A 19521-nucleotide genomic window follows, 5' to 3' on the forward strand; every position below is an offset into this window, starting at 1 on the left:
TTCCAGAGACTTCCATCCGGCAAAAGGTTCCGGTCAATCAAGACTAAAACCTCGCGCCACCTGAACAGTTTCTTCCCCATGGCAGTGGGGCTCACAACCAAGCCCCCTGCCCCCCCCCCCCCACACACACACCCACACCCACCCACCCTGTCACACAAACAATGCACTGACAGTGTAATTTATAATTATTCTAATTTATAGTGTACATGCCCCAGAATCATTTCACAGCCTCTAGCCTCATTGCCATTTAGTCTCACACAACCTACAAGATGAATTGTTCTGCTTCTCTTTTTTGTAAATTTGTAATTGCTATTTTGTTAATACTTTGCTATTTTGTAAATTTCTTGTCAATATTTGCTATTTGTTTTTTATGTCCATGCACCAACCTCACCAAGTCAATTTCCTGTATGTGCAAATATACTTGGCCAAATAAAAGAACTCTGATTCTGATTATGATTATCCTAATGCCTGCAGTACATAACCATATTTCCTTACATAATCCCTCCCCCCTTTTTTTTTATGAAACATGATAATACATAAAGAAAAAAAAAACGAAAAAAGCACCCCCCAGGGCTGTCTGCTCAGTCCCCTGCTGTTCTCCCTGTTCACCCACGACTGCATGGCTGATGCTTACAAAGCCGTTCCCCTCCCCCACCTAGGTCATTCTGACCACCTCTCATTGTTCCTACTGCCCAAGTACTCAGCACTCATCAAACGGGTGAAACCTACAGTGAGGACAGTCAAGGTCTGGCCAGAGGGTGCTGACTCAGCGCTCCAGCAGCGTTTTGGAAACACTGACTGGGGTGTGTTTGCCACACAGGCCACCCATGACTCCCACACGGACATTGATTCATATGCCTCCTCTGTTTTGGACTACATCAATTCCAACATCAATAGTGTCACCACACTCAAACGGATCACCAGTTTCCCCAATCAGAAGCCATGGATGAACAGTGAGGTCCGACTCCTGCTGAAGGCACGCGACATTGCCTTCAGATCAGGGGATGCTCGGGCCTATAGCTCATCCAGGGCTAACCTGCAGAGGGGCATCAAAAAGGCCAAGCACAACCACAAGCTGAGGATAGAGGACCACTTCAAGAACAACTCTGACCCCCGACGCATGTGGCAAGGCATCCGGGCCATCACTGACTACAAACCGACTAACACCTCACCCCTCTCCATCGACGCCTCCCTGCCTGATGAGCTGAACCACTTCTATGGCCGCTTTGACAAGGACAACAAGGAGGTGGCCATCAAGGCTGTGCTCCCTGCGGATCACCAGCCCCTCACTCTATCTCCCACCGACGTGTGTGCGGCACTGAGCAGGACTAATGCACGCAAGGCTGCTGGTCCTGATGGGATCCCCGGACGCGTCCTCAGGGCCTGTGCTGTGCAGCTGACTGAGGTTTGGACTGACATATTCAACCTGTCCCTAGCCCAAGCAGCTGTCCCCGCGTGCTTCAAAACCACCTCCATCGTGCCGGTGCCAAAACACTCCACGGCAACGAGCTTAAATGACTTCCGCCCAGTTGCACTCACGCCCATCATCATGAAGTGCTTCGAGAGGCTGGTCTTAGCTCAACTCAAGACCTGTCTACCACCCACACTGGACCCCTTCCAATTCGCCTACCGGCAGAACAGGAGTACAGAGGATGCCATCTCAACGGCACTTCACTCCGCCCTGTCCCACCTCGACAAGACCAACTCTTATGTGAGAATGCTGTTCATTGACTTCAGTTCAGCATTCAACACCATCATCCCCTCCAAACTGTTCTCCAAACTCAGTCAACTGGGCATCAACTCCTCCCTCTGCAACTGGATTCTGGACTTCCTAACCAACAGGCCGCAGTCTGTTAGGCTACACAACCACACCTCTTCAACCCTCACCCTGAACACCGGCGTTCCACAAGGCTGTGTGCTGAGCCCCCTCCTTTACTCCCTCTTCACCTACGACTGCACACCTGTACATGGCTCAAACACCATTGTTAAGTTTGCAGACGACACAACGGTGATTGGTCTCATCAGCAACAACGATGAGTCGGCCTACAGGGAGGAGGTCCAGCACCTAACAATGTGGTGCAACGACAACAACCTGGCTCTCAACACCAGGAAGACCAAAGAGCTCATTGTGGACTTCAGGAAATCAAAAGCTGGCACACACACCCCCATCCTCATCAACGGGACTGAGGTGGAGCGAGTCACCAGCTTCAAGTTCCTGGGTGTCCACATCTCTGAGGATCTCTCCTGGACCCTCAACACCTCTACCCTGATCAAGAAGGCTCACCAGCGTCTCTTCTTCCTGAGGAGACTAAAGAAGGTCCACCTGTCTCCTCAGATCCTGGTGAACTTCTACCGCTGCACCATCGAGAGCATCCTTACCAACTGTGTCACAGTATGGTATGGCAACTGCTCGGCATCTGACCGGAAAGCACTGCAGAGGGTGGTGAAAACTGCCCAACGCATCACCGGTTCCTCAATCCCCTCCATTGAGGCTGTCCAGGGCAAGCGATGTTTGCGTAAGGCACGCAGCATCGTCAAGGACATTTCTCACCCCAACCATAGACTGTTCACCCCACTCCCCTCCGGGAGGCGCTACAGGTCTCTCCGCACCCGAACCAGCAGGTTCAGAGGTAGCTTCTTCCCTGCGGCTGTCACCCTACTGAACTCGAACACTGCACCTAGGTGACAACCTACCAACCCCTGCAACCCTTGCACCCCCCCCCCCCCCCACCCACCCGGACAATTGCACTATTACTGTACCACTGCTCTTACTCAATACCACTGCTCTTCTGTACATATCTGTCTAGACTGTTCATAATCTGTCTATACTGTTCATAATGCACATATCCCTATATTTTCTTTAATACTACTGTTAATACACTGCACATATCTGTACATACTGTACATACCTGTTTATACTGTTCATACGGCATTCCATATTTATATCTATTCTGCTATCTACCTTAATGTTACTGTTAATACATATATACTGCTAGACTGCATTACCTATACAGCTCATATGCTGCTACACTGTTCATACTGCAACCTATTTATTCTGCTTATAATGCTACTGCTTACTCATATACTGCTACACTGCACTACTTATACTATACTGCACTACTTACTGCTCATATATTGCACTACCTGTATATACTGTTCATTGCACTTTCTGCTATTTTGCACTTCTGGTTAGACGCTAACTGCATTTCGTTGTCTCTGTACTTGTACTCTGCACAATGACAATAAAGTTGAATCTAATCTAATCTAATCTAATCATGGCCACGCACAGCTCCAACACCATCATCAACTTTGCTGATGATGCCACTGTGGTTGGCCTGATCTCCAACAACGACGAGTCAGCCTACAGGAATGAGATAAATGTCCTGGCAGACTGGTGCCAAGATAATAATCTCTCTCCCTTAACGTCAGCAAAACCAAGGAGCTGATCGTGGACTTGAGGAAGAGACAGGGGGCATGTCCCCATCCACATCGGAGGGGCTGAGGTGGAGAGAGTCAACAGCTTCAGCTTCAGTGTCCACATCACTAAGGATCTAACATGGTCACACCACACCCACACAGTCATCAAGTCAGCAAGCCAGCGTCTGTGTTTGCTCAGGCGGCTGAGGAAATTCACCATGTCCCCCCAGATCCTCACAAACCTTTACAGGTGCACCATTGAGAGGATCCTGTCCGGTCGCATCACCGCCTGCTATGACAGCTGCACTGCTCATGATCGAAAAGCCCTGCAGAGAGTGGTGAAAACGGCCCAGTCCATCACGGGCCGTGACCTCCCCCCTGTCCACACCATCTACTCTGAGAGATGTAAGAGGAAGGCCAGGAACATCATCAAGGACAACAGCCATCCCAGTCACACCCTGTTCTCCCTGCTTCCATCGGGGAGACGGTATCGAAGCATTCAGACCCGGACCAACAGGCTCCGGAATAGCTTCTACCCTCAGGCCATAAGACTGTTGAACTGACACCCCAAGCATTTTGTTACATTGTATATGACGTAATGACAAATAAACTTGAACTTGAAATTAGCTCAAATGCAAAAATGTCTTCAACAAGTCACTCATTAACCCTTGTGTGGTCTTCGGGTCAAATTGACCCTTTTTAAATTTTTACCTGAAGAAAAAATATACAAGGAAACATTTTTTCAACCTGAAACTCCATGGCCTTGGCTTATTTACTGTGAAGAACATGTCAAAGAAAAAAAAATCATTGAGTGCACATGCTACACCCCCCCTACACATTTATGTCCTTCACAAGGTCTTCGGGTCAATTTGACCCGCATATACACAGAGACACACAGACTCACAGAAACATGCACACACACACTCACTCACACACATACAAACACACACACACACACACAGAATCTGCACAATGTTGTTACAAAACATTCTGGGAAGCCAGAGGGAGGAGACCCTGAGAGACATCAGGGGACACGGGTGGTACTGGATATGTCACAGGGCCTCAGTGGCCACAACATCACTTGGGATAATTTTTTCACATCGTACAGCCCGGGACAGGAACTTCTCAAAAGAAAGCTGACAATGGGTGGAACAGTCAGAAAAAATAAGACAGAGTTCCCACCTCAGCTTCTAACTGTAACGAACAGGCCAGTCCATTCCTCCCACTTTGTGTTTACGGCCAACATGGCCCTGGTATCCTACATACCCAAAAAGGGCAAAAATGTGATGCTTATGAGCACTGGTGACACTGCACATACAGAGGAGACAACATGTGCCCAGGAACCCAGCTTCTCTAGCCATAGTGAGGCGGGTGGAGGAGGCTCCTGCTGTCCCACCTGCACGACCCACACAACCACAACCTCCAGTGCCTGAAGTAAGTGTCCTGTTGTTGTTGTTGTTTATGTGTGCATGTATCTGTGTGTGTGTGTGTGTGTATGTTTCTGAGTATCTCTGTATGTATGTGGGTCAAATTGAAATTGACTATTAGAAGATGTGGTGGGAAAAAAATCCTGAACTAATAAAGTATTTTCATTATTCTAGATTGCAGCTGGTGGCAACAAGAGGAAGCACAGCGAGGTGTGTGAACCCTCAAAGGACTCAAAGACACAAACCACATGCAGAAACTGCTAAAAGTACATCTGTAGGACACATACTCTCAAATTGTATGTATCCAATATTATTTCAGAATTGTTTGAAAGATGTATTTTTCAGTGTACTGTATTTCATTGACAGTGAATAAAGCAGTGTACATTTCGTTCATGTTTTGTGTTTCTATTTATTGTAAATCATCTCAAATTATTTTTGAGACATTTTTGAGAGATGTATTTCATATCCAGTGACTAAATCGATCTAAGTTTGGTTCTTGTGTTTCTATTGTCGTTCATCACCTGTATTTGCTTTTCACAGCTTTGATTATAATAAGATAAAGATGAAAATCAAATGAGAATATCTCCTCAAAAATAATAAACATCAATGAAAACATTGTTTCATTTCAACTTTTCAGAGATAAGCATTCCACCCAAGTCCTTATTATAGCAGATTTTTTACATAAATTATAACTTTATCACAAAAAACGAATTACACTTCCACTGTTAAATATGATCTAGCAGAGATTAATTGCAAATATTAATCATACATGTTATCTATATTGTTTGGAATTGAGATAAAGACAATATATGTTAAAGAGTTTTGAATGGAAATTTGTATTTTTGTATTGCTTTTAAAGCCCCAATAATGTCCCGGGTCAATTTGACCCGAAGACTTCCAAAGGGTCCAAAAAGTGAAGACAATACGAGGGTTAAGTTGAATTGAGTCCATTTTAATGCAAGGATAATAGTTAATGTGACTTTGGAATTAATATCTTTGTTTTTATAGGGTCTCTGATTTGCATAGATTTGTTGAAGACATTTTTGCATTTGAGCAAATTTTAAAAGTGTCGTAGCAAAGGGTCTGAATACGTATGTAAATTAGGCATTTCTGTTTGCAAACATTTCTAAAAACGTGTTTTTTCACTTTGTCATCATGGGGTATTGTATGTGGATTGTTGGCAAAAGAAATACATTTAATCCATTTTAAATTGAGTCTATAACACAAAAAATATGGAAAAAGTGAAGGGGTCCGAATACCTTCTGAAGCCACTGTATGTATGTATGTATATATACACACACACACACACACACACACACACTCACCAAGCACTTTACTAGGAACACTATACTAATACTGGGTAGGGCCTCCCTTTGCTCTCAAAACAGCCTCAATTCTTCGTGGCATTGATTCCACAAGATGTTGGAAACATTCCTTTGAGATTCTGGTCCATGATGACATGATTGCATCACCCAATTCCTGCAGATTTTTCAGGTGCACTTTCAAGCTGTGAATCTCCCTGTGGGGGGACATGCAGCGTTCGGCCTGTAGAGGGAGCTACAGGACCGTGGCCGGGGTTGTGTCGGCGAGACTTTTGTTGCACACCTGCTGCGAATTAAGTCTCGTCGGCGAATGTTTAAGATGTGTGTGCTTCTGCCATTTCAGTAGCTAGGCTGGAAACGGCGAGAAAGGAGAGGAGAGCGGAGAGCGGACAGTGACGCTCTGACGAGGCTGGAAAGCCAACGAACTCTTATTGAACGAGTACTGACTGTATGAATAAACGGGACCTTTCCCTCACTACACCGCTGCGTCTGCCTCTGTGTACACGGACACCACTACACTCCCATTCTACCACATCCCAAAGGTGTACTATTGGATTCAGATCCGGTGACTGGGAAGGCTACTGAAGAACACTGTTCATGAAACCAGTTTGAGACGACTTTTGCTTTGTGACATGGTGCATTATTGTGCTGGAAGTAGCCATTAGAAGATGGGTAAATTGTGGCCATGAAGGGATGCACATGGTCAGCAACAATACTCAAATAGGCTGTGGCATTCAAGCAATGATTGATTGGTATTAACAGGCCCAAAGTGTGCCAAGAAAACATTCCCCACACCATTACATCACCTCCACCATGAAAAGGTGTACAGGTGTTCCTAATAAAGTGTTTAGTGAGTGTGGTATATATATATATATATATATATATATATATACACACACACATACATACATAGTATATATACACTGTCTAGGCCCTGTTATGTATTCAGAGCCCGTCTGTCTGAGTGACAGCTGTCAGCAGGACGTTTCTGTGACTGTTATTTAATGGTTCCCGTTGAGGCAGATTTAGAGGGAGAGAGAGGAAGAGAGAGAGAGAGAGGGGGGGGGGGGGGGATGATAGTGTTCCCATTGTTTGTTCAAATGTGCATTAGCTTCTTTATCAAGCCGTTGGTTAGAAGAGGAGAGACAGATTTAGGCTGGGGTGGGAGGAAGAGGGGAGGGGGGGAGGGGGGCAGGGGGCTGGTCTGAGGAGCTTTGTGACAACTAAAGCAGATTTGTAAGCAGCCCATGTGTTGTCTATTTGGAGAACATCCAAATATATCCGTCCGTCACAAACTGCACAATGTAAACATAACTGGAGACATTTTCGTCATTTTGGCAGACAGATGTCACCGATTGCTAGCTAAAGTTAATCCGAGCGGTTGCTAATGAACGGTGAATGTGTTTCGATTTTGCCCAACATATGAACATATAGCAAAAAAAATGTAATTTACTGGAATTTAGCGTTAATTATCTACCTCTAATTAACTCTCTTTTGCTAGCAATCATACCGCTGACACCTGTCTCCAAAAATAACATAAACAAACTCCTACTATAGAAATCAAATACCTTCATTCATCCATTTCAACAACTCAAATTCTAAATCAATATATATGTAAATAAAATAAAATACAGGGTTTTCACGATGGTTCACGTTTCATGGTGGTTCACGATCCAAAAGCCGTCCCAAGTAGGGTTGGGCGGTATAACGGTAATACGGCATACCGCGGGATTTGAAAATGCCCACGGTATGCTTTTCAATACCGTCATAACATTTCTGCTCCATTATCTATCAAACTGCCAAATTAAGCGATGTTTGTCAATTCACAATGTGTAACATCGCCACTGTCAGCATAGTCGGAGAAAGAATTACAATATTTCACTTTCAGGAGTGTAACTTTTTTGGGTGTTGCACGTGACCTCCTCCACCTAAGGTTAGAGAAGGAGAAAAAAAAAAAGACGTTGTCCCTAAAACAATGCCACTGCTGCTATATGGCAGCATTTCGAGCTCCGACCCGACGACAATGGAGAGCCTGTAGATTTGGACGAGGTTATTTGCAGGGTGAGCGGGTGTCTGCCGTGCCATTACTGCAAAGTGCCCCGAAAGAGAGAGCTCAAAAAGAAGTAAGCGGAATTAGGACTCCCAGAGTATAGTCTCATAACGGTAAGTAAATCAAGAAGACAAATGATAGCGTATAGGCTATAGGACATGAGACAAGTTATATTATTACGAATGCGGCGTGTGATGCTTCTTATTAAGCTATCATATTATGCTCTGCAACTGTTTAGTTTAGTTTGTCAAGCTGTGATCAGGATGTATCGTTTAAATGATTGTTTAGGCTAAATGTCATACGGTATGGTAGTCACCACAAAATTATTTTATTTATAGTTTTTCAAAATATATTAAATATATGAAGCAAAGACGGCTCCCGCCAGCCCCCTGTAGCGTTTTTTGTTTTTTTCGGAAATACCGCATACCCGGGTAAAATAGGATGGTATAAAATGTATGAAAAAATGTATACCGCCCAACCCTATCCCAAAGTTTATGTGATTTTAAAACCAGGAAGCATGATCGTAGACGAAGACTCCAGAAACGACAGTAGAGAGAAGCGTTGTTTTGGTTTAACTCTTTAATAGCAATGATAGGAGTAAATTCCTTAGAATGTGACGGCGGGAAAGAGAGTCGGAGCCGGGTGGGACTGTCAGAGACGGCCGACCACAATTGAGAGAACTCAGTTGGCTCACACACCTGGGTCCAGGTAGGACTCTCTTCACTCAAATACTGGAGGTGTACTTGATTTAGCCTAGCCGAGCACGCTAGGTGGGACTTCTAGGATGATGCCATTGGTTCCATTGTAGCAGGCAAGCTAAACCAAGCACAACTAAAATATCTGAAAATATATAATACTATCTGGACCCAGGTCTGCTGGTTGTTGGAGCTGGGGGGAGAGAGAGAGGGTGAGGCTGGGGCTGGGGGAGGACTAGGGGGGCTGGTCCTATCCCTTGGGGGCGGTGTATTGGTGTAACAGAGTGGAGATGGCACTGGACTCGGTCACCTCCTCCGGCAGGGAGCCCTCCAGGTCTTTGATGGAGGGGTCCGCCCCCGTCTTCAACAGGAGCTCCACGATGTCAGCAAACTCACACGCAGACGCTGTTGGGGGGGGGGGGGAGACAGAGATGACTGTGATGCAGGTTTGATAGGTTTCAAGGTCTTTTCGACTATAAAAACTACAACAAACAATTGTTGTGGGACTGCTTGTGGAACTTGTTCTTATTGAAAGTTTTACTTGCTTGATTCACTTACTTTATTGAGACAAATGTACTTATTGTAAGTCGCTTTGGATGAAAGCATCTACTAAATGAGAAGGGGAGGGGAGGGGGGCCTTGCATTTTCTTAACCCAGTTAGAGACGCTGCTAATGCTACTCTGCTGCTCTGCCCCCTGCCCCCGCCTCCCCGCTCTGAGTGCTTTCCTCCGCCCATCGCTCGCTCCTCTTAAAGACCCCCCCCCCCCACCACCCCGGTGTGAGGGCTGATTGACAGCTGGGACTCTCAACCTCTTGTCCAGGGGTGGCTAACAAAGCCCCGAGCACTGATGTTGACACTTTTCAGGAGAGAAACGGCGTGGTTATGTCAGGGTCCTGGGTTTGTCCCCTCTTCCTCGAAATTGTATTTTTATTTTGAGGCTGCCTGTGTGTGTATGAGCGTGCGTGTGTGCATGGTGGGGCCTTGGGCTGTAAAATCTCTCAACCCCGGGGGAGTCGTTGAGGAGGAGAACAATTTATGGTGAGCAGTAAACCCAGGATTAATCACCAGCCAACCAGCGTGGCCCTGTGCAAAGAGAGGTGGAAATTACTTTTCATTCTCTGCTATTTGTCTCCTGGAGTTCATCGCTGTTTATTAGTCATCTTTTTACGCCTCATCCTCCCCATCCTGTAGTCCTGGTCCCCAATGTAGGCAGACAGACGGGGTGGCAGAGAGACAGGTACGCAGGCAGGCAGGCAGGCAGACAGGCAGAGAGGCAGACAGACAGCTAGGCAGAGGCAGACGGACGAACGGACAGGCAAGCAGACGGAGATGCTGGTCTACACATGCCCACCCTGCATACACCACCCAGCCAACTAGCCACAGGACAGATGGTACACACACACCAAGGGCTCAGAGGACAGAGGTCCAGGGGTGTGTGTGTGTGGACACAGCAGGGGCCTCCCCTGGGAGGGGGTCAGTGGGGGGCTGAGGAACACTGTTGATTTCCTCTGGGAGACCTGGTGAATCTCTCTCTCTCTCTACACTAACACACACACACACACCTCCTTACCGTAGTGTAGTGCTGTCTGGCCTTCGTCATCCTGTAAAAGACAGACAAACATTATCATTAATAAACATATAATTTCATATACAGTACCAGTCAAAAGTTTGGACACACCTTCTCATTCAATGGTTTTTCTTTATTTTTTTTTATTATTTTCTACATTGTAGATTAATACTGAAGACATCAAGATTCTTCAAAGTAGCCACCTTTTGCTTTGATGACAGCTTTGCACACTTCTGGCATTCTCTCAATCAGATTCATGAGGTAGTCACCTGGAATGGTTTTCAATTAACAGGTGTGCCTTGTCAAGAGTTAATTTGTGGAATTTCTGGCCTTCTTAATGTGTTTGAGACCATGAGTTGTGTTGTGCAAAGGTAGGGTTGGTACACAGTTCTATACAGTGAATAGCCCTATTAGACTACTGTTCTAATCCATATTATGGCAAGAACCACTAAGTAAAGAGAAACGACAGTCCATCATTACTTTAAGACATGAAGGTCAGTCAATCCGGAAAATTTCAAGAACTTTGAATGTATCCTCAAGTGCAGTCGCGAAAACCATCAAACACTATGATGAATCTGGCTCTCGTGAGGACCGCCCCAGGAAAGGAAGGCCAAGAGTTACCTCTGCTGCAGAGGATAAGTTCATTAGAGTTACCAGCCTCAGAAACTGCAAATTAACAGCACCTCAGATAATAGCCCACATACAGTGCGTATAGAAAGTCATCATACCCTGTGAAATCTTTACCTTTTGTCACATTACACCCTGGAAAATAAAATAAATCAAATCTAACTTTTTTGAGCTGTATGTACACATTATATCATCATCAAAGTGAAAATAAACATTTTAAAAATTCGGGACAATTATTAAAAATTAATTAGTGAAATACCTGGTTTGGTTAAGTGATCAGTCCCTTAGAGTATACCATTATAAACTTGCTCAGGTGCAACCAATCAACTTCCAGATAAAACACCAGGCTAATTGCCCCCCACCTGACATCAATTGTAGTGGTTTTGATTACTTCAGAATAAAACCAGCTGTTTCTTGAGGATTCCACTACTAGAAGTGCATGGTTCTGCAAAGAATTCACCATGGTTGGAAAAGTACTTTCAAAAGGCCTCCGGGATAAAGTTGTAGGAAGGCACAAGTTAGGTGAAGGCTACAAAAAGATTTTGAAGGCTTTAGCTATCCCTCTGAGTACCGTTCAGAGCATCATTAAGAAGTGGAAGGCGTATGGCACCACCAACACCTTGCCTAGATCAGGCCGTCCGTCCAAACTGGATGACCGAGCCAGGAGGACATTGATCAGAGAAGCTACCAAGAGGCCAAAGGCAACTTTGAAGGACTTACAAGTCTTTATGGCTGGGACTGGTCTGTCTGTGCATGTGACAATAATCTCACAAGCTTTACACAAAGCTGGCCTGTATGGCAGGGTAGCAAGAAAGAAGCCTTTTCTGAAAAAGTGCCACAGTCATTCTCGTTTGTGCTATGCAAAAACACAGCTGGAAGATTCTGTTGCCATGTGGAAAAAAGGTTTTATGGTCAGACGAGACTAAGATTTAACTTTTTGACTGAACTCTAAGCGCTATGTTTGGTGAAAACCAAACACAGCACACCACCCAAAACACACCATACCTACTGTGAAGCATGGTGGTGGCAACATTATGTTGTGGGGATGTTTCTCTTCAGCGGGGACTGGGCAATTGGTCAGGATTGAAGGGAAAATGGATGCTGCCAAGTACACCCAAATTCTTGAGGACAACCTGCGTCCCTCTGCTAGACAGCTGAAGATGGGCAGGTCATTCACCTTCCAACACTTCCAAACGATCCTAAACATACCGCCAAAAGAACAACGCGGTGGCTTAAAGATAGAAAGGTGAATGTCCTTGAGTGGCCAAGTCAGAGCCCTGACTTAAATCCGATAGAAAATCTGTGGATGGACTTGAAGAGAGCAGTCCATCGCCGCTCACCACGGAATTTGACTTAACTCGAACTATTCCGCAAGGAAGAATGGGCAAATATTTTCCAATCTAGGTGTGCAAAGCTAGTAGAGACATATCCAAACAGATTGATGGCTGTAATTGCAGCAAAAGGTGGCTCTACAAAGAATTAAATCAGGGGACTGATGACTTTTCCAACCCTGTTATTCTTGTTTTTCATTTTTTATAAAAAAAAAAATTCATTAGTTTGATGTTGTATGGCTACATTTGTACATAAAGTTTAATGGGTTTTGATTTCAGGCTGTATGACAAATATAGTAACTATTTCAAAGGGGTATGATGACTTTCTATAGGCACTGTATACTGAAAAATGAATGCACTCACTGCAATGTAAGTCGCTTTGGATAAAAGCGTCAGCTAAATGGCATATATTATTATATTAGAGAAATGGTAGGCCTAGCTTATACATACACTGTTGCATTTTGTTTACATTCTATTAGTTTCCCCTTGACTGTGGATATTGTAGTTATCTCAGTTGTCTAACACTGCTGTAGCTTATGATGTTTAACTCACTAAATGCCAAAGAATCCCGGAACACTCGCCACCAAGAGTGCCAAGTGTTTTATGTGGTATTTATTTAGCAACTATACTTTGATTGGCTACAAAATTAAGCATCATAATTGATGCATTTTTGGTGAAGAAAGTCACCCATGGCACTCTAGAATGTTGACAATTTGGCCGTTTTATTCACCCTCTGCACTAAATGAGTGATGCTGGATGTAAAACCTTTAGTCTGGTCCTGTTCCATAGTCGGTTATGATAGTAACATCCTGTTTGTTGATATCTCCCACATCTAATCTACTTTCTCTATCTGTGTATCCTGCCTAAGCACACCACCAAACATTAATATTTATCCATATTTCACAAAAGCAGTTTACAATTAGTTAACAGTCTTCTCAGCATCTGAACAGATGTGCTGCTTCTGGGCCTTTCTCTCTCTCTCTTAGGGCTGGGTGGGAGGGGTGGGGGGACAAACAAACACTACTAGCCCAGGGAGAACAGTGATTAGGACACCAGCATTCATCACGGGTAACCAAAGTCTGTTTGATTGACAGATTGGATGTCCTCTATTGAATGTTTGATGATTAACAGTATATAGATGAGGCTAATGGATGGTTAAGGGTGGAGCAGAATTATACAATACACACCTAGAGTCGTTTGGGACTGTTTCAGGGGAGGCTGGTGGAGGTAGACATCGGAGGCATTGCAATGCATGGAACAGAATGTGGAATAGGATCAAACACAACATACATTATGCATCTCCCAGGGAGAAAGACACGTGTTTGATACCGTTCCTCATTCCATTCCATACATTACAATGAGCCTGTCCTCCGATATCTACCTCCACCAGCCTCCCCTGTACTGTGTTACTGTGAAGTAACTGAGTTGAGTTTTAGCATGTCAATGTAAATGTATTTATACTAAAGTGGGCAATATTAATAAAGGATAAAGGCAACAGCTTAGTGATACTGTAAAACAAAGAGAAATACACACACCCAAGGTTAAACCAAAGACAATTCAGCTTTATTTCCTCATAGATTTGACTGTACACACGTCATCCCATTGCACAGAACACATACAGTTGTGGTCAGAAGTTTACATACACTTGTAAAGAACAAGAATGTATGAATGTATGTCATGGCAGTCTTGAGTTCCCAATCATTTCTACAACTCTTATTTTTCTGTGATGGATTGATTGGAGCACATACAGTGGGGGAAATAATTATTTGATCCCCTGCTGATTTTGTTAGTTTGCCCGATTACAAAGAAATGAGTGGTCTATAATTTTTATGGTACTTTTATTTTAACAAATAGACACAGAATATCAACAAAAAAAGTCCAGAAAAACATATTATATAAAGTTATGAATTAATTTGCATTTGATCGAAGGAAATAAGTATTTGATCCCCAAGCAAAACATGACTTAGTACTTGGTGGAGAAACCCTTGTTGGCAAGCACAGAAGTCAGACGTTTCTTGTAGTTGGTCACCAGGTTTGCACACATCTCAGGAGGGATTTTGGTCCACTCCTCTTTACAGATCCTCTCCAAATCCTGAAGGTTTCAAGGCTTTTGCTTGGCAACTCGAAGCTTCAGCTCCCTCCACACATTTTCGATAGGATTAAGGTCTGGAGACTAGCTAGGCCACTCCATGACCTTAGTGTGCTTCTTCTTGAGCCACTCCTTTGTTGCCTTGGCTGTATGTTTTGGGTCATTGTCATGCTGGAAGACCCATCCACGACCCATCCTCAGTGCTCTGGCTGAGGGAAGGAGGTTCTCGTCCAAGATCTTACGGTACATGGCCCCGTCCATTGGCCCCTCAATGCAGTGAAGTCGTCCTGTACCCTTAGCAGAGAAACAACCCCAAAGCATAATGTTTCCACCTCCGTGTTTGACGGTGAGGATGGTGTTCTTGGGATTGTAGCATTCAGCATTTCTCTCCCTCCAAACACGACGAGTCGAATTTATGCCAAAGAGTTCAATTTTGGTCTCATCTGACCACATTACCTTCTCCCAAGCCTTCTCTGAATCATTTAAGTGTTCATTGGCAAACTTCAGATGGGCCTGTACATGTGCCTTCTTGAGCAGGGGGACCTTGCGGGCACTCCAGGATTTCAATCTGTTACGGTGTAGTGTGTTACCAATGGTTTTCTTGGTGACTGTGGTCCCAGCTGCCTTGAGATCATTACCAAGCTCCTCCCGTGTAGTTCTGGGCTGATCCCTCACCCTTCTCATGATCATCCTTACCCCACGAGGCAAGATCTTGCATGGAGCTCCAGGCCGAGGGCGATTGATGGTTATTTTGTATTTCTTCCATTTTCTAATAATTGCACCAACAGTTGTCTCCTTCTCACCAAGCTTCTTGCTGATGGTCTTGTAGCCCATTCCAGTCTTGTGCAGGTCTACAACTCTTACCCTGATGTCCTTTGAATGTTCTTTGGTCTTGCCCATGGTGGTGGAGAGGTTGGAATGGAAGAGATTGATTCTAATGACAGGTGTCTTTTATACCCATAACAAGCAGAGATTAGGACTACTTTCTTAAAGTGACAGGACTAATCTGTGTGCCTCATGGGCATATAACCGGTCTGTATGAGCCAGAATTCTTGCTGGTTTGTAGGGGATCAAATACTTATTTCCTTCGATCAAATGCAAATTAATTTATAACTTTATCTAACGTGTTTTTTCTGGACTTCTTTGTTGATATTCTGTCTCTATTTGTTAAACTAAAAGTACCATAAAAATTATAGACCGCTCATTTCTTTGTAATCGGGCAAACTAACAAAATCAGCAGGGGATCAAATAATTATTTCCCCCACTGTACTTCTTTGTCACAAAAAACATTCATGAAGTTTGGTTCTTTTATGAATTTATTATGGGTCTTCTGAAAATGTGACAAAATCTGCTGGGTCAAAAATATACATACAGCACCTTGAATTATCAATTTTGGTGATGTAGAAAGTTGTGTCAATCAAATTTGCTTTGTGGCATGGCCTCTTAACTTCTTATGACTGATTATAATTGACTACAGCTGGTGACTTATTTCAGCCCATTTAAATAGGGCTTGTTTGATACACTCATTACACTCAGCCAAAAACGCTACAATGGGAAAGTCAAAGGAGCTCAGCACAGATTTGAAAAAGCGCATCATTGACTTGAACAAGTCAGGAAAGTCACTTGGAGCCATTCCAAAGCAGCTACAGGTCCCAAGATCAACTGTGCAAACAATTGTTTGTAAGTATAAAATGCATGGCACAGTTGTGTCACTGCCACGATCAGGAAGAAAACGCAAGCTATCACCTGCTGCTGAGAGAAAATTGGTCAGGATGGTCAAGAGTCAACCAAGAACCACCAAAAAGCAGGTCTGCCATGAATTAGAAGCTGCTGGAACACAGGTGTGAGTGTCCACAGTCAAGCGTGTTTTACATCGCCATGGGCTGAGAGGCTGCCGTGCAAGAAGGAAGCCGTTGCTCCAGAAGCGGCACCTTAAGGCTCAACTGAAGTTTGCTGCTGATCACATGGACAAAGAAAAGGCCTTCTGGAGGAAAGTTCTGTGGTCAGATGAAACAAAAATTGAGCTATTTGGCCACAATGACCAGAAATATGTTTGGAGGAGAGAAGGTCCCCACCCCAAGAACACCATACCTACCGTCAAGCATGGTGGTGGTAGTATTATGCTCTGGGCCTGTTTTGCTGCCAGTGGAACTGGTGCTTTACAGAAAGTACATGGAATAATGAAGAAGGAGGATTACCTCCAAATTCTTCAGGAAAACCTAAAATTATCAGCCAGAAGGTTGGGTCTTGGACGTAGTTGGGTGTTCCAACAGGACAATGACCACAAACACACATCAAACGTGATAAAGGAATGGCTAAATCGGGCTAGAATTAAGGTCTTAGTGGCCTTCACAAAGTCCTGACTTAGACCCCATCGAGAACATGTGGAGTGTGCTGAAGAAACAAGTCCGTGTCAGAAAGCCAACGAATTTAGTTGAACTGCACCGATTCTGTCAAGAGGAGTGGTCAAAGATTCAACCAGAAAGCTTGCCAGAAGCTTGTGGATGGCTACCAAAAGTGTCGAATTGAGGTGAAAATGGCCAAGGGACATTTAACCAAATATTAGCATTACTGTATGTATATTTTTGACCCAGCAGATTGTCACATTTTCAGAAGACCCATAATAAATTCATAAAAGAACCAAACTTCCAATAATTTGGAAACTCAAGACTGCCATGACATACATGTTCTTTACAAGTGTATGTAAACTTCTGACCACAACTGTAATTGTAGCAAAAGGTGGCTCTACAAAGTATTAAATCAGGGGACTGATTGATGACTTTTCCAACACTATTATGCTTGTTTTTCATTTTTTATAAATGTTCAGAACTGTCGCCTTTTTTTTCATTAGTTTGATGTTGGATGGCTAAATTTGTACATAAAGCTTTTTTTTTTTAATGGGTTTTGATTTCAGGCTGTACGACAAATATAGTAACTATTTCAAAGGGGTATGATGACTTTCTACAGGCACTGTAAATGCTTCACAGAGTTCAAGTAGCAGACACATCTCAACATCAACTGTTCAGAGGAGACTGCGTGAATCAGGCCTTCATGGTCGAATTGCTGCAAAGAAGCCACTACTGAGAAAGAACAACAGGAAGAAGAGAATTGTTTGGGCCAAGAAACACAAGGAATGGACATTAGACGAGTGGAAATCTGTACTTCAGTCTGATTAGTACAAATTTGAGATTTTTGGTTCCTTTGGTTTTCTGCGTCTTTGTGAGACGCAGAAAAGGTGAGCGGATGGTTTCTACATGTGTGGTTCCCACCGTGAAGCATGGAGGAGGAGGTGCGATGGTGTGGGGGTGCTTTGCTGGTGACACTGTTGGTGATTTATTCAAAATTCAAGGCACACTTAACCAGCATGGCTACCACAGCATTCTGCAGCGACATGCCATCCCATCTGGTTTGCGCTTAGTGGGACCATCATTTGTTTTTCAACAGGATGTTCATCAGATGACCTGGCCTCCACAATCGCCCGACCTAAACCCAATTGAGATGGTTTGGAATGAGTTGGACCGCAGAGTGAAGGCAAAGCAGCCAACAAGTGCTCAGCACCTCTGGGAACTCCTTCAAGACTGTTGGAAAACCATTCCAGGTGACTACCTCATGAAGCTGATTGAGAGAATGCCAAGAGTGTGCAAAGCTGTCATCAAAGTAAAAGGTGGCTACTTTGAAGAATCTAAAATATAAAACCTATTCTGGTTTGTTTAACACTTTTTTGTTTACTACATAATTCCATATGTGTTCCTTCATAGTTTTGATGTCTTCAATATTAATCTACAATGTAGAAAATAATAAAAAATAAAGAAAAACCATTGAATGAGAAGGTGTGTCCAAACCTTTGACTGGTACTGTACATCAGCAGCTCAGAAACCTGACAAGAGGGTATTAGACCCTTTAACCCATTTGTGCCGAATGCCGCGCGACGCAACATTGCATCTACCGCCGGTTGCTGCATTGCGCAACTTTGAATCTACCGCCAGTTGCTGCGTGGCGCAGCATTTTTGATTTGTCGTAATTTTCATGAGTGCAGCATATAATGCACTGTCATTGGTTCAAATACACGAGGTGGGTCTTGTTGATTTTTTAAAACCACGTGAGCACCCAAATGTCGTGTGGTTCGCCGTAATCGTAGATTTTTTAAACGCACGTGTATGTCTGATTGATTTTCGGTGCTTGTCGGTGATAGCCTTGGCGGTGCCTACCATTATGTTTAATCTGTATAAAAGACAACCCTGATAATCGCCTCTTCAGACTTGTGCTGAACAGACTCCCGGATTTACACTGGGCTGCTGTTACGCTCTTGTCTCTTGTTTGCAAGCAATAAATACCGGACTCAGATATTGTGGCTACTCAGGACTTTGTTTCTTGAATCTCACCTCCGAAGAGTGTGAGAGTGGTAAATCCTAGACATCCACCACAGGACAAAGGAGCAATCTGCCCAGAGCGTGGCCTGAAGCACGGCCCGAGGTAGGGGGGACTGAAGAGGGCTGGTGGTCCCTGACTAAGGATGATGTTTAGGGTCAGCGGTGGGTACGGTAGAATAGTACAGTACATCAACGTTGAGTTCAGATTATAACAACCACTCCAGCCTGCCTCCTCACCCCTATAATGATGACAAATGCTCACACACTACCAGTAGCAGAGCAACCATCACCTGACTGACATCAGAGAGGATAGCCTTTCAGCTACTAGCATGCTAGCTAACTATTCTAAATCAATAGAGGATAGGCTTTCAGCTACTAGCATGCAAGCTAACTATTCTAAATCAATAGGGTTTGTTTCCTGAACTCTGATTGAAACCATGTCCTGGACTGAAGAACATGTTTTCTGGAGAATCTCCTTTGAAAGACGTGCTCTCTAAAAGTCCTGTTCTTAACCTACCTGCCTGTCTGCCTGTCTGTCTGTCCCTGACATACCATCTCAGAGCCTGTACTGTGACCTTTAACCTTTAGAATGCAGCGTGAACAACAACAAACCAGGAGTGTTTCT

The 19521-nt window shown here is 44.1% G+C and overlaps 1 protein-coding gene across 1 annotated transcript in view; it reads right to left on the reverse strand.

Moving 5' to 3' along the window:
- Window positions 1-8918: 8918 nt before the first annotated feature.
- The window catches only part of LOC310824073 (acyl-CoA-binding domain-containing protein 6-like), a 127323-nt gene continuing 116720 nt past the window's right edge, over window positions 8919-19521 (reverse strand). Inside the window, exons 7-8 of the mRNA XM_083696955.1 lie at window positions 10483-10513; window positions 8919-9316 (exon numbers count right to left, since the gene is read on the reverse strand). Coding sequence (XP_083553081.1) covers window positions 9162-9316; window positions 10483-10513 — 186 coding nt within the window. The 3' untranslated portion in view covers window positions 8919-9161. The remainder of the gene's footprint in view (window positions 9317-10482; window positions 10514-19521) is intronic.

Source organism: Argentina silus (assembly GCF_951799395.1).
Source record: "Argentina silus genome assembly, chromosome: Y".
Lineage (NCBI taxonomy): Eukaryota > Metazoa > Chordata > Actinopteri > Argentiniformes > Argentinidae > Argentina > Argentina silus.